This window comes from Gavialis gangeticus, unplaced genomic scaffold (assembly GCF_001723915.1).
Source record: "Gavialis gangeticus isolate Ggan-Ray unplaced genomic scaffold, GavGan_comp1, whole genome shotgun sequence".
Lineage (NCBI taxonomy): Eukaryota > Metazoa > Chordata > Crocodylia > Gavialidae > Gavialis > Gavialis gangeticus.
Window position 1 is genome coordinate 173,951,004 of NW_017729022.1, and position 14,445 is coordinate 173,965,448.

Below are 14,445 nucleotides of genomic sequence, written 5' to 3' on the forward strand. Positions count from 1 at the left end.
CAAACACAACTTCCTCAGTTCCTGACATAGCAGGGACAGGGGAAGTGGGGAGGCGGAACAGAAAAGGCTGTATTTGAACACTTGTGTTTGTTATTACTGTAAAAATAGACTGGAAAGTTCCTTTGTGTCAGAACACTGGAACTTTGCAAATGTTGCCAGCACAAATAATCTGAGCAAGCCATCTGACGTGGCATCACCTGACTTGGAGCACAGTATAATGCCAAACATTTCTATCCATTCTTCTGGTAACAATCAGGCTTTTGTTTTGGTCATTTGACTAGAGAAAGTCCATAAGGAAAAGCAGAATCCTACTTATAGAAGAACTAAACTCTAAGGTCTGTACATTGATTTAATCTGTGTCACCCAGTGCCAGGGTGGTACTTACGGTATGGAATTCAAGGTCAGATTAATTTGCAGTCTCTTCAACTAAAATGTAACTCTTATTGTATTAGATAAGTAATACATATACTTTAACTTGGGGAGTGCAGAATTGTAGTTTGGGGCCACAGCACAAGTGAGCATAACTCTAACTGATTTTGGGGGCTTCCTTGACTGATTTTGATCCTGTGCCCAAAAGGAGATCTAAATGGTGCCCGACTGGTGTGTGCTACAAGACCTTTTTCACAGAGGATTGCTGGATTAAACCTAGACAAGGCTGATATCAAGTAAAAATTACTAGTCCAAATAAAGACTTTTTTTTTTGCAAATATCTAGTTGGTCTAATAAAAGATATCACCTCTACCATGAGTTTTGATTCCATTATTCCCTAAAGATATTTTGATGGCCTGGTTTGAATGTGTTGGGTGACTTAACAGTTTTCTGCCAGGAATGGTATTTATATCATAAAAACTGCTTCCTTGCTGGCAGTTATGGCAGAGATTAGAGGCTGTGTGGATTAAGGAGACTACTGAAACCTGGTACCTCAGAGCAAGGCTGAGGCACACTGAAGGGCAAGAGGGCAAAACTCACACAGTGCTACTGCTAAAAACAATGTACATGTTCCTGGGATGCACATGGGTCTGTAGGACTGTGAATTTGGCACATGCTATGTCAAGTTGTTCAAATCCAAATGAGAAAGCAGCTGTTTACAGGTATATGTGGGGCATGGATGGAAAGCCAACAAACTGGAAAAGTTCTTTCACTTTATCTTCCACTTGGTGTATGCCATCTTTAGGGAATGTGTGTGGCATATTCATAGATTCATAGAAGTTAGGGGCTGGAAGGGACCTCACAGGGTCATCAGGTCCAGCCCCCCTGCCCATAGGCAGGAAAGAAAAGACTGCTGGGGTCACATGCCCCCAGCAAGGTGAGTATCCAGTCATCTTTTGAAGATCTCCAGGGTAGTTTCTTCCGAACTCTGGAGAAGCAAACTGTAAAGAAGTTTTTCCTTAATGTCCAATTTGAAGCAATCTTCTAGGAGTTTATGTCTATTATTCCTTGGCTTCCCCTGGGGTGCCTTGGTGAACAGATGATCTCCCAGCCCCTGATGTTCACCTCTTATTTACTTATAGGCTACCACCAAGTCCCACCTAAATCTTCTCTTCTCCAGGCTGAACAGTCCCATGTCCTTCAGCCTCTCCTTGTATGGCCTGTTCTCCAGACCTGTAAACATACACTGTAGCAGGCCTTGTTACAAAAGTGCCCAGGGCTAAAGTGCCAAGCAAATGTGATAATGACCCTATATTTCTCAGAGAATCTTCCTCAATGAAAAAAAAAAAAGAAATACTATTTTGGGTCCAATAATCTAATGCTTTGCACTATCATTTGGAACAACTAGATTTGACATCTGGAGTCAGGCTTCTATTCCATGGGTTGGTTGTTCTGTAGAACCAAAGCATCATTATATGAAGGGACAGATATAGACCTGCCTTGAATGATTAAAGAACAAAGACTCCAGCTTATAAAGATGGTCTCATAACTAAGTGAGCTCTGTCCAGCCTTCTCCTTGAGAAAGACTGGATTGGATTGTTATGGCTCTTGAAAACAAATTCAGGTTACATATTTTTGAGACCTAAAACTGTATCAAAGGAAGTGAAGGTGGATCTTCTAAGTAGAAGTGACAATGGCATCCAATTGCCTTGCACATAATAGGTTGAAAAAATGGGTAATACACTGAAACATTATTCAAGACCTGATTTTGTCAAAAATGTTGTTTAAGGACACTGGCTCAGTACTGGGTTCTCTAGTACCATGCAAAATGGTGAAACATTTGGTCAGGGAGTGTGAAGTGCCGAGCCTTCATTTCTCTATTCGGTCTGACCCGGGTGGACCCCTCTTGCTAGAGGGCGCTCTCACCTCCCACGGTGCACCCGCTGAACTCTCCTGCCACGACTTTGATGTTATTCCGGTTCAGTATTATTCATCTGGCACGTGCACATCCGGAAGTGAGACTCTGCGTATATGGGTCCCCAGGGTTGCAACGGGCTCCTCCACCCCTACACCCTCGCCCTGGCCTCCGGATTGTGGGGTCCCCACTGGCCTCAATAGTACTCAGATCATTCCTCCCTCTTCCCGCAGGATTCAGCTCGCCCACTTGTCTCACTGGGCTGAGCCGTATTTCCTCCGGCAGAGTTCTGTCCGCGGGGCTCCAACGAGCCTAATTCCCCGCGGAGTGTCCCTCTTCCCCTGGGACTTCGCAAGAAGGACAAGTCTTCCCCCAGTAGGGTTGTCGTCTGCTTGCCGGACTGGTGAGCTGCTCCCTGCTCGCACCCGCGGCTCTGCCCCACTGTCTCCCCTGGCTTCTGAGGGGAACTGCTGGGCTGGGTTTTCCGCTGCCCACTGCTCCGACCTGATCCCCTGCCGGGGTCTTACCCGCGCCCCAGAACGTGCGGGTCTGGTGCTGAGCGGATCGCCTCTGCCTGTTTTCCGTGGCACTGGTGTCCACCGCTTGTCCGGGCACTTCCGGTTCCACCACTGCCGCCATCTCGTGGACCGCTGGCCCTTTTCACGCCATCTCTCGGCGATCCCAGCTGCAATCAGTCAGTGAGTGCCCTGTCCCGCCGGGAAAGGGTGGGTCCGACACAGCGGATATCCCGCCGCTGCTTTCCCCGGGGTTTCTGGATTCTCGCGCTCCCACGCAGGGAGCTTGTGGAAAGCATAGGAAAATGAAATAGGTAATACTTAACAGCATTTAAGAAGGAAGGTTTGGACAACCACCTACAAGAATGGCAAGCCTGTAAAGACAAATGAGGGAAGACAATTGCTTTAAGGTGGCCTGAGGGGTTATAATGAGGAATAGTAAGATGGAGGAGAGAAAGAATAGGAGGTTTAATAGCATAAAAATTGCCAGTGAGGTCAATTATACTGTGAAATAGTCCTACAGTAGAAGTTCTACCCACTAGACCTCTCTGCAGGAATGATTTTGTTAAATTTTCCCCTCTGTGTTCTAGCCTAATTGCTGCTCTCACAATGTCAGCAATAATGGTACTATTGGCGCTAGTGTAGAATGGCGTATCACCACATAATTCAGGCCTGTGTCACATACATCAATTTCTCGTGAAGTTTTGAAATGGCAAAAAAATAAAGGATGGATTTTTTTCAGCTGTACTCACACTGAGCAATATTTAGTCACACATGTATGCCCTGGACCTTAAAACAGGGAACCCCCGCTTAACGCTGTTTTGCTTGGTGCTATTTCGCTATAACACTCATTTGAAAGTAATACCTGGATCCACTTAGCACTCAGTGAGATTGGTTATAATGCTCTCAGTCACCATCCTTGGTCATCGAAAACACTTGCAGTTGCCATCTTGGGTCATCAAATACTTTAGGTTTCACTTAACGCTCATTTCGCTTAATGCTCAGTTTTTCAGGAACCAATTAAGAGTGCTAAGTTGGGGTTGCCTGTAGTTTTTAAGGGCCTGATACAATCCCTGTTTAGATCAAGGCCCATTCATTCTTAATATAAGTTTGTAAACAGGAGAGATGCTATAGGCTAAATGTAAAAAGTGTTAAATTAAAAAATAAAAATAAAAATACAGACTCTGTCAAAATCAGTCCTACAGAAAATCAGTGAAATCCAGCCAGAGGAGAAATGGAAGAAGCCCGTGGCCAGTGTGGGCTGGCACCAAACTAAGTATTTTCTAGTTGCTCAGTCTTTCACTGCTGAAGTTAAAGAAAGTGGTAAAACTGAAAGCTATAAAAGCTATAAAACTGGTTCTGCTTGGATGAAAAAAAGGTAACCACATAAGAAAGGGCAATCACAATAAAGACTGGATTATTGGCAGTAAATCTGCAGTATACCAAGTAGCTCTCAGTGGGTGTGTCTACACACCCACTTTAATGTGCAGTAGCCTATTTTACTGCTCATTAAAGTATGACCAATAAAATAGGCTACTGAGCATTAAGCATCACTTAAAATCCCTGCATATTCGTTACTGTGCATTAAAGCAGCCTAATGTGCATCTCTTTAGTACCTCACATTAGAGGTACTAAATTTAATGCACACTAGTAAAAATGCCTTAATGCACATGTAGATGCATCCAGTTAGTATTTAATTTTGCTTGTTTAATTTTTATGACATCTTTCCTTTTTACAAACTTGCTTTCTTTAACATTCTTTCTGACTGCATTTGTTGGAAGGGTTGTTATCAGATTGTCAACTACCATGTGCTTTCTATGCATGCACTTTTGCCTTCTGCCTATCAGACAGTCAGTGCTCTGTCTGGCGTCAAGTTTGATCTATTCAAACTGGTTTTGTCAATAGTGCTAGCTTGCACCAGCCTACAACGGAACAGCTCAGGTGTGAATAAGCATGGACTTTGGCTAACTCTCTGTTTCCCATGATGGAGTATTAAATTAAAGGATCTTCAGGTAGTGCATATCTAGGTTGTTCTTTTGTCATCAATGCCTCTGATTTATACCAGCTGAGGATCCAGCATGAAAGCTGAGAAAAGACTGGAAATCAGGTCTTGTTTCTTATGACATTTCATTGTAATTCTGTGGGTTTGATGATGATATTTGATGGCACAAGAGATGAGAAATTTGATATGGAGTCTGTTCTCTTGGGCACCATTTTGAATTTGGTAGTGACCAAAAATTGCTGCCACCTGATGGCTTTTGGGTGGTCTCTGTGAAAGTTGCTTAGGGATTTCCATTCAGTATTCAGGAGCTGAACTCTTGTCCATTGATGTTATTGTCAAAACTGCTGTTGACATGCACAGCAGAGGATCACACCCTTAGTGTAAAAGTATCACTGACAGCATCCCCACAACTGATACTAATTGGTGGTTGCAAGAGACAGGCCAAGTACCAAGGCTTGGTCTACACCAAGCAGGGCTATCCAACTGGCGGCCTGTGGGCTGCATCTGGACTGCAAGCGGCTAATGGATGGTCTTCAGTCCCTGCCTGGCTGCCACTCCCTACATTGCTGAAGCTGCTGCAGCAGTGGCAACTGGGATCTTTGGGGCAGACAGCATCATGGGAGGCCTGTGCAAATGGAATCCTGATTACAAATCTGGGCCTGCTTCTACTTGAAGGATAAAAGTCTTGTGGATGAGACTTATTAGTGAGACAGAGAGAAGGATGTTTCCATGGTTGCTGCATGTGCAGTAGATAAAGGGAGGAAGTTAATTTTCAAAGCTTGAGGCCCAGCATTTACCATAAGCACTACATTCCAGTTGTTTATTTGTTAACTATGTACTAATGCTTAATGTGCTTCAAATTGAACAAGGAGGGTAAGAAGATGCCAAAGATGGGGTGAACCCAGAGCCCTCAACCTGAGCTCTTCTAAAATTTAATCAAGTTTATATCTCAGCTTTAATATGGCAGTTTTATTTTCCAATCCCTAGATTCAAATACTCCTGATTTTTGTGCAAACCAGATTCAGATACCAATCTGCAGTTCAGCTCCAACTCTATCCCCATGTGCGCATATCAAATTAGGCATTTTCCTTAACATTTAAAAATGGTATGTTTAGCATTTGCTCAGGCAGAAGCTGTTCAAATGTGGATCAGCTCATGACACAAAAGTTATGTACATGGAAACATCAGTCGCAAAAAGCTGAAGACTCAACTCTTCACCCACAGACAGGCAATGTATTTTTCTGCTGGGAACATCAAGCCTGTCTGCAATGTCTCTCTTTCTCAGGCTAAATTTGCATAATTAGTCTAAGTATTTCACACTTTACTTTTAACCCATTAGATTTATTTATTAGAAAGCTTGTAATGACAATGTAGATATGCCCAACCAACAAAGTTACCCTTTCAAGCCAAGAGAACTACTTTGGAATTAACTAAAATTTCATTTGATTGATTCCCTCCCACCACGTATTGACTTGTATTGAAAATGTCAGTCCCTCATATTTCATTCCTTGCAGCCACTTTAAATCCCGTGTCTGACATTTTAAATGTACCATGTAGCTTCCAATCCACATTGACCAGAAAAGGCTATTATACAATTTCTGACTTTTCTTGTTTGCATGACAAAGAGAGAATGGCAAATCCTCCAATTGGGCCAGATAATCACTATCCTGTGAAAAGCCTGCAATCCACATCCCCACCTGTTTTTCAGCTGAGCTTCATTCTGTTTACTCAATTATTTTATTTTACATGTACAGTCCATATATCTGCTTCCAATGCACATTTGTCAATGAAGAATCTTCAGCCTAGATTAGACATCAGACATGAAGCAAGTTATTTTCTGATCAAGAAATCCTTGCTGCAAAAGGATCTATGAAGAACTTTCACTTTACATAGCAGTATTTGTTTTAATAGTTTTTGCTAGTCAATGGGACTACTTAGACAAGCACAAATCAGTAGAAAAGATACGAGGACTGGAATCGCTCTCCTGATCAGGTTAAAAAAAGAAATCAGACAGAAAGGCAAATCAGAACGCAAGGCCTATCACTGTTTTACAACCAGTGATCTTCCTCCCTCTGAAAACATCTCCACTTTCAAAGCTATAATCAGTTAATTGTTGCAGATTATTTACTGAAAAATCAATATGTCCAAGAAAAAAATTTAAACCATGGTTTTACCATTGGCCTCCGCTCAGATGAAACTCTGCCAAATTAACACTTAGCCATATGAGCATTGTGTAACTCAAATGATCACCTCCCAGTATACCAGTGTTCAAAATGTCAGTGTTACATTGACATGTGTGGAATGCCAGGGCACTGTAATATTTAAAAGGATTTTGGATTTCAGGGTGAAATCCTCCCTTTGGTAAATTGCAGGAGCTGAAACTTTTGGTGTTGCTTAAAAATACAGCTGTTCAAGTAAAGTGGATATTTTCTCACTGTTTATGCATGACATGGAAATCAGTGCAGTGAGGTGGGGGTGGTTGGGCAGACCAGTGAATCTGGTTTCCAACAGTAACTAAAAAATACCTCTGTATAATGAACTGCTCTTTTAAACACAGGTTATATTGTTAAACCTACAAGAAACCATAAAAATGGCAAGGACGCTTTTCTGAAATGTAAAACTTGTACATGTTTGGAGTTCTGTGGCTTAGAAATGTCTTACATGGTTTAAAAGACACTAAAAACCCCCAAAAAACACTAGGATTTATGATTATTTGGTACTTGTAAAGAGTTTGGTACAATCCATGAAAATCAAATCAGTCCCTGGCACAAAAAGTTTATGATTTAAAATTAAATATTTTTTAAAGCTCTACCATTCAGAGACTGAACTTTCAGCTGTTCCACTGATGAATTAAGCACTGGAATGACATTATCTTCTATTTTAGGCTGTGAGTCCTTTGTAGTCCAGGACTATGTCTGCCTACACAAGTGGTACAGTACCGTGTATATTGGTGAGATAGATAAATAATACATTCAAACTCTACAGAAATAGTTCACTCTAGCCTGCACTAAACATGAAACATTTCCAATTGTGTGGAGCTTTTGTGGGGAACAGTTAAAAGGGAGCTAAAAGAATAGAAATCCTTTTCTAACCCAGGTAACTAGAGACGCCTTGATATTCTTGTATTAAGTTCACAGTACATGAAAGTGTTAACATGTTGTGTTACTCTCAATGGGGCAGCAATTCTTTCAAGTCCTCTGCTTCATTTCCACTTGTGGAATTTGTTGTGCCAATGGGACTAGACTGGCTATAAAAAGCCAGCACATTAGATCTCCTTCCCACACAGACAGCTTGTGCGAGCAAGAAGGCACCTCTGCCAAGAGCAGATTCCAGGAGAGAGTGACCAGCTTGTTCTTTCCTGATAAGTTATTTGGCGACTGACAGAGGATGAGCGTGAGGCTCAGCTGGCTCTTCTGTGCACTCTGCCTATCCACGACTGCCGGTGGTCTTACCCAACAGGGGCTCAAGGAAACTTTGCTGCAGAAACTACAGCTGTCTGAGGTCCCTGAACTTCAGAAGAGGGACATAATGAATCTGGTTATCCCAGAGCACGTAAGGAACAAATACATTTCCATGCTGAGGCACCACAGAGTGAAGAGAAGAGCCTTGCCAAGTTTGGCTGGCATCCTGAGAGGGATTCCTGGCAATGCAGGTAACACCGCTGAAATTATTACTGTTAGCTTACCAAAGCCCCAGATCCCGACAGCTGCTGAACTTGCGGGGGCAGGCCAGGGATGGGACTCAGATCCAGGTTTGCATCCAAACTTTCTTCATCAAGTATTAATAATGGGCTGAAATCAATTATTTGGGGATTTTGATAGCACTGTTTCTGAAATGGAACTTTGTCTCAAAACACCTTTCTTTAATTAAGCAGGATAATTTAGGTTAATAAAGATGACCACTTAAAGATTAACATGTTAAAAAAGGGATTATAAATTATACATGCTAAGTAAACCTTGTTAGAAAATTGTCTTTGTCCCACACCTCCCCCACTGGAAAATTTAGACAAACATTTAAAAAAAATAGTTTTTGGCCAAAATATTTGGTAGAAAAATTAGATTTTTCATCAGAAAACCTTTATTCCCCACTCTCCCCACCCCATTTTCTGGTTTAAAAAAAATTTTCAATTTTTTTTTGTGGAAAGCGTATCCTTTCTATGAAGATGTTTGGTTAGCTAAAAACCCAGTTTTCCACTGGAAAAAAAACCAACAAAAAGAAGCAACTTTGTCTGCTATATTAATGCTACTTATACGTTAACTCTTTTAAAATCTGCTTTTTTCAATGATTTTTTGTAGTGCTTCAAGGCAGATAATAAAAACTGTTTGTTTTTCTTTAATTTTATACATTATAGCATTCTGCTTTTATACAGCCACTGGAGTTTTTGATTTTGGGGGGAAATAATATAGTAAAATTTGAGATTCCTTCCCATTGTCTCCCTAGTGGCAGTGGAAGGTGATAAGGGTGTTTGTAAGTTCACTGAAGTCATTAGAAAAGGTGTGTTTGGTATCTGCTTATAAACTCAAGCAGTCACTCTTTGGAGCATAATGTGAGCATGTTGTAATGATAATTGTGAGTGACAGAGAAGTGTGACAGCTTTGTGGTGGGAATGATGACATCAAGGTCTCTTTGTTATTCCCAATAAACACAGACATTGCTGGAGAAGTTCTGTATTCTGACACCACACGCCAAAATCTGGTCTTTGACATGGAGGGAAGGATACCTGAAAATAGTGAGGTCACAATGGCTGAGCTGAAACTTTTCAAAAAGCCCATGAACAGAACAAACATCCCTTACAAGCAGTCTCACAGGCCAGTCACCAATGCCAGAGTCAGTGTTTACTGGGTTCAACGCCAAGCTGATGGCACCAACCGGACTTCCCTGATTGATTCCAGGTAAGCAATAATTCTCTAGTGGGGATTTGTATTTTACTGGACCCTGTTCTGATGTTACCTGCACTTGCCTAAATAAGGAGAAACTCAGTGAACTTGGTGGAGTTACAGTTGTAACCAATCAGGGTAAATGAGAGCAGAATTAGGCATGTAGCCTTTATTTGTAAAAAAAAAAATGTCCAAAACAAAGACTCTAGGATCAGGCTCCATATCCTCTTTTAAGCCCATAATAAAAGGAGCTTCTTTATTGCTAAGAAGACTGAAATTTGAACTGACTGTATTTCTATACTTGGTCTGAAAACCATAAATAATAAGCACATTAAAAGATTGCAGTTGCATCAAGTAGTCAGTTCTAATTCTTTTCACAGCCTTCTTCTGCATCATTCACCTCTCTTTCTCTGTCTCTTTTGAAAACTTGGCTGGATGGCTTTTTGCTTTTTTCATAGATTTCTTTAATTAGTCCTTATTACTAGGTACATGCTACATCTAACTCTCATTCTACCCCACTGAAGTCAATAAGAGCTTCGTAATGGAATTCAGTAAGAGCAGGATCAGACACAAAAACTGTCAATTTAATTTTGGGGTGGGACTTTATGGACTGCATTCAGTCATGGCATTAACAAGTAGGTATAAGTGCCATTGCTTGCAAAGAGAGCTGCACTTATTTATGCTGCTGCTGAATATGGTCCTGCACTGTCAAATCTCTGTTTAACTAATAATGAGTATTTTGATATGAAGGACTGTAATAATCCTTTAGTTAGAACATCTTGTTCTCTCGATTAATAGAAACTGTACATCTCTCTTAAAATCTAATCATTAATTTTGTTCTGAAATTTGACTAAGATTACCCAGTAACTATTATTGAGACATCAAGAAGTGTGACAAACTGGAGGAACCAAATTCATCTGCATACCTTTTGTGTAACTGCAGGGTCTATAGGCATTGCCTGGCCAAAGGATGATGATGATGAAAAGGAGGAGGAGCAGTAAGAGGAGGAGGAGTTGCAGGTCCTGTGCCATCAGTTCTCTGATAGTCAACCTTTTTTTATCCCTACCTTGTCTCACAGGTTGGTTCCAATAATGGAGTCTGGCTGGAGGAATTTTGATGTGACCCAAGCAATACATTATTGGCTGAAAACTGAGAGGCAGGGACCGATGCTACTAGAGATTTGGATTGAAGGAGAAAGGCTAGGCAGCTACGCCTCAGAAATGGCCAAAGTTGTGCGTTTTACCTCTCAGGACCCTTTGGATAAAGCCATGGGCAAACCTGAACTGGTGCTTTATACCCTCAACCTGGAAGTATACGGGTATGTGTCAAATCTAAGTCTGTACTGTGTGTGGTATTTTGTTCCTAGCTTACACTGGAAAAAGTTTTTCAGTCAAGATGACCGGAGGCCTTGATTTAGTTGGGACATTTCTAGAATGGGTTGGTGCACGTAGAGATGCGATTGGACCACAAAGTTTGGACAAAAATCTATTTCCAAGCTTCCCTGAAGTTTGTAATATTTGGATCTGGGCTTTCAGTTTGGCCCTCTCTAGAGGTAGAAGTCTGCTCTGAAGTATAGATCTCAATTTAGTCTACTACAGGTTTTAATTAGGGTCCAGCTCTAGTTCTAACATATTTAGCAAGTGATCATTCAAACCACAAAAACTTAGAATGTGGCTTCACCCTAGAGCTTTTGAAAGGACTGGTGTGTGGGCAAAGCCCCCTTGGAGAGAGACAATTTACAATGGCAAAAAGGTGCTTTTGCTTCTGAAGCTCCACCACCTCACCGGCCAGCATTAGTTATACTGGCAAAAAAGTTGTTTTGCTGACATTGTTGTATCTGCTCTGGAGGGTTGCTGGCAAAGCTATGTTAGGTAGGAGGTGCGGTGTTTTCAGAACTGTAGTGAGCATATATACATCAGCAAAACTTTGTAGTGTTGACCAACCTGAAGAAGTAAAGGTGTTAACTAATTTTTTAAAGACAGAAAAGGATAGCTGATTCACTACTACCTTGAGTAGCCATTTATGCAGAAATAAAATAAGTGCAGGGAGTTTGTTGAGCATTTCTATTCCAAGATGATAGTTTATCTCACTCATTTAGTACAAGTATAAATCACTGCACAAGATTTAGGGCAGAGAGACACAGGCCCAAAGGGTTCAGTTTCCTCCTTAGAACTCAGTTATTGAAAATGTAATGGTTGGGACATGCCTCCAGTTCCAGGACTCTCTTCTCCCTGTATTTTTTGGACTCAAGTAAGAATGGGTTTGAACATGGACCTTAAATCTAACCATCCCTGATTTCTATGAGCAAGCTCAAAATCCAGATCCAAGCTTTGCAGTTCAGACTAATTTCTAATGTTACTGACAGAGCTATTTCTTCAGCTTGAGTCCTAATTTCCAGTCACAGAGATAATTCTTGGCTGTGTTTTATGATAGAGGGCCTGGAGACTGTAAGGAGGAAACCCTGAAGAAGAAATCAACTTGCTGTCGGCAGGAACACTACATCAACTTCCGAGAGCTGACCTGGACTCAGTACTGGATTATTGAGCCGGCAGGATACCAGGCCTATCACTGTATGGGTAGCTGTATGCAGCCCAAAAGCTTGCTACGCCGATTTGGCTATGGGGAGAGAACTTGTGCCATTGTGGAGAGCTCCCCACTTCCCATGATGTATCTTGTCAAGAAGGGAAACTACACAGAAATTGAAGTGGCTGAGTTTCCTAACATGATCATAGAGAAGTGTGGCTGTGTTATGGACAATATAGCAGTGGTGTAGAGTAAGCATATACACCGAGGACCAGACTACAGCTGCACAGGGAAGGGGGCCACAACAAGTCCTTCCCTTGCTTTCCAGGCCAATTCAAAGGCAGTCATAATACTAATGTGTGGTTTCTCTGGGTGCAAGGTGTAGGCAGATGCTGCCATCCACAGTATATACTCCAGAAAGAGGGCATGGATGCAGCAAAGCCTCTCTTTTGATGCCAGCTGCACCCTTTGAAATAATTTAGCAAATAATTTGAGATAAGTTGCTGGAACTGCATTTGTTCCTCTTCAGGAATTCTGCTTGCCTGTGGGTACATCTACGTGTGCTATTCATGCTATTTGGCTTTACTGTGCAGTAAATTTACCTGCATATGTATTAGACTAATTTACTGCACAGTAAACGCCTGCACATGTAGATGGAGATGCTTTACTGTGCAGTAGATTAGTCTACTGTGTAGTAAAGTGTCTCATGTAGACACGTTCAATGTCTTCTGCACAGAGTATCCCTGTAGACATTGCCCCAGCATTATGCCCCTCCATGCCCACCATCATTAATGAAGCAGATGTGGACAGAGGGATGCTGTGTGTTTACTATATGCACATGTACATGCAGGTAGTGTGTGTGTGTGAGTGTGTGTATAGACATATGTACATAATACATGTATAGGCATGTATTTATTTTGTTTTCATGTATATTCTCTAAATATGGAGCCTGATTTTATGCCAGTGTAACTCCACTGACTTCAGTGAAGTTACTTCTGATTTATATCAGTGTAAAAAGCAATCAAATTTAAACTCATAATGAAACACCTGCAGATGAAAAAAGGAAATGGCAGTGACAATTTCCAGCTAAAGTAGTATCTTGCTAAATAGTTTTAGCCATGTGTGGGAATCTGATGCTCACCAATTTTGTCCATGTCAGTCCTGAACATCCAAGCACAGTTATTTTGAATCACAGACTGGAAGCACTTACGTGTATATACTGTATAACTTGAAGGTGTATATTTCTGACCTTGTGTCATCAGCCAAGTACAACTTCAGCCCACAGGCTAATATACATAGTTACAGGTTCTGACCCTTCAGTCCTGAGGTCAGTGCAAATGCTGGGAGAAAGGATTACTCTCTCAGTAAGGATTTTCAGGATCAGACCTTTATTTTTTCATATGTAAATTACAGTCGTTCCAATGTAGGGATATTGTTTCCCATCTTGTATATTTTGAAATGTGAGGAAAACAATAAAGTATAAAATTAAAACACAGGTGCCTTTTGTTGATAACCATTATTACCTATGAGTCTACTTTTATTGGCTCTAAATTTGCTGTATTTCAAATTAATTTATGGTCTCCCTGTTTTTGTATCGTAAGAAAAGCCAGGCAAGAGTGCCAGTGCTGCACTATTTGGCTGCTGAACTTTTCAGCCATTCTGTCCAGCTCTTCTAGGGCTGTACCTGATTCTTGAGAATCGGGCCAATATTTTTCCACCAGTCTGACCTTTCTGTATAGATATGGAACAAAACTAAAACAATAATAGAAAATATTGGGAAACCAAATGTTCTCATTCCAGAGTTTTTAGTTAGTTATCAAACACATGTTTGACTTTAAAACCAAGAAACCATCATTTCAAATTATTTATTAGGCTTCCAGGAGTGTTTCCTTATAACATGAGTATTTGTTTCCTAGTCAGAATTGTTTATTGGGATTTCATGTTACAGAGTCACGAACTCACACTTGCATACTGTTTGTTCTTACCACGGATTCCAAATTTCTCTTGAATGGCTTCATCAGGCTGTAAAAAGCTTCATCACTGTTACCTGAAGTAAAACACTAAGAATCAAGCTATGTCCTAATGTACACACATATACATGCAGAATATGTATATAGTAGGGCTGACAAATGATTAAAAAAATTAATCGCAATTAATTGCGAGACTAAAAAAAAGGCGCAATTAATGGCAATTTTGATTGCACAGTTAAACAACAGTCAGAACGCCCCACCCAACAGCCTAGAG

The 14,445-nt window shown here is 41.1% G+C and overlaps 1 protein-coding gene across 1 annotated transcript; it reads left to right on the forward strand.

Moving 5' to 3' along the window:
* The first annotated feature begins 8,071 nt into the window (after nt 1-8,071).
* On the forward strand, nt 8,072-12,813 carry LOC109297088 (left-right determination factor 1-like). The gene is made up of 4 exons (XM_019516723.1): nt 8,072-8,453; nt 9,450-9,693; nt 10,757-10,996; nt 12,112-12,813. Exons 1-4 carry the CDS (start codon nt 8,189-8,191, stop codon nt 12,449-12,451), a joined length of 1,089 nt encoding a protein of 362 aa, XP_019372268.1. The 5' UTR covers nt 8,072-8,188; the 3' UTR covers nt 12,452-12,813.
* Nucleotides 12,814-14,445: the final 1,632 nt, after the last annotated feature.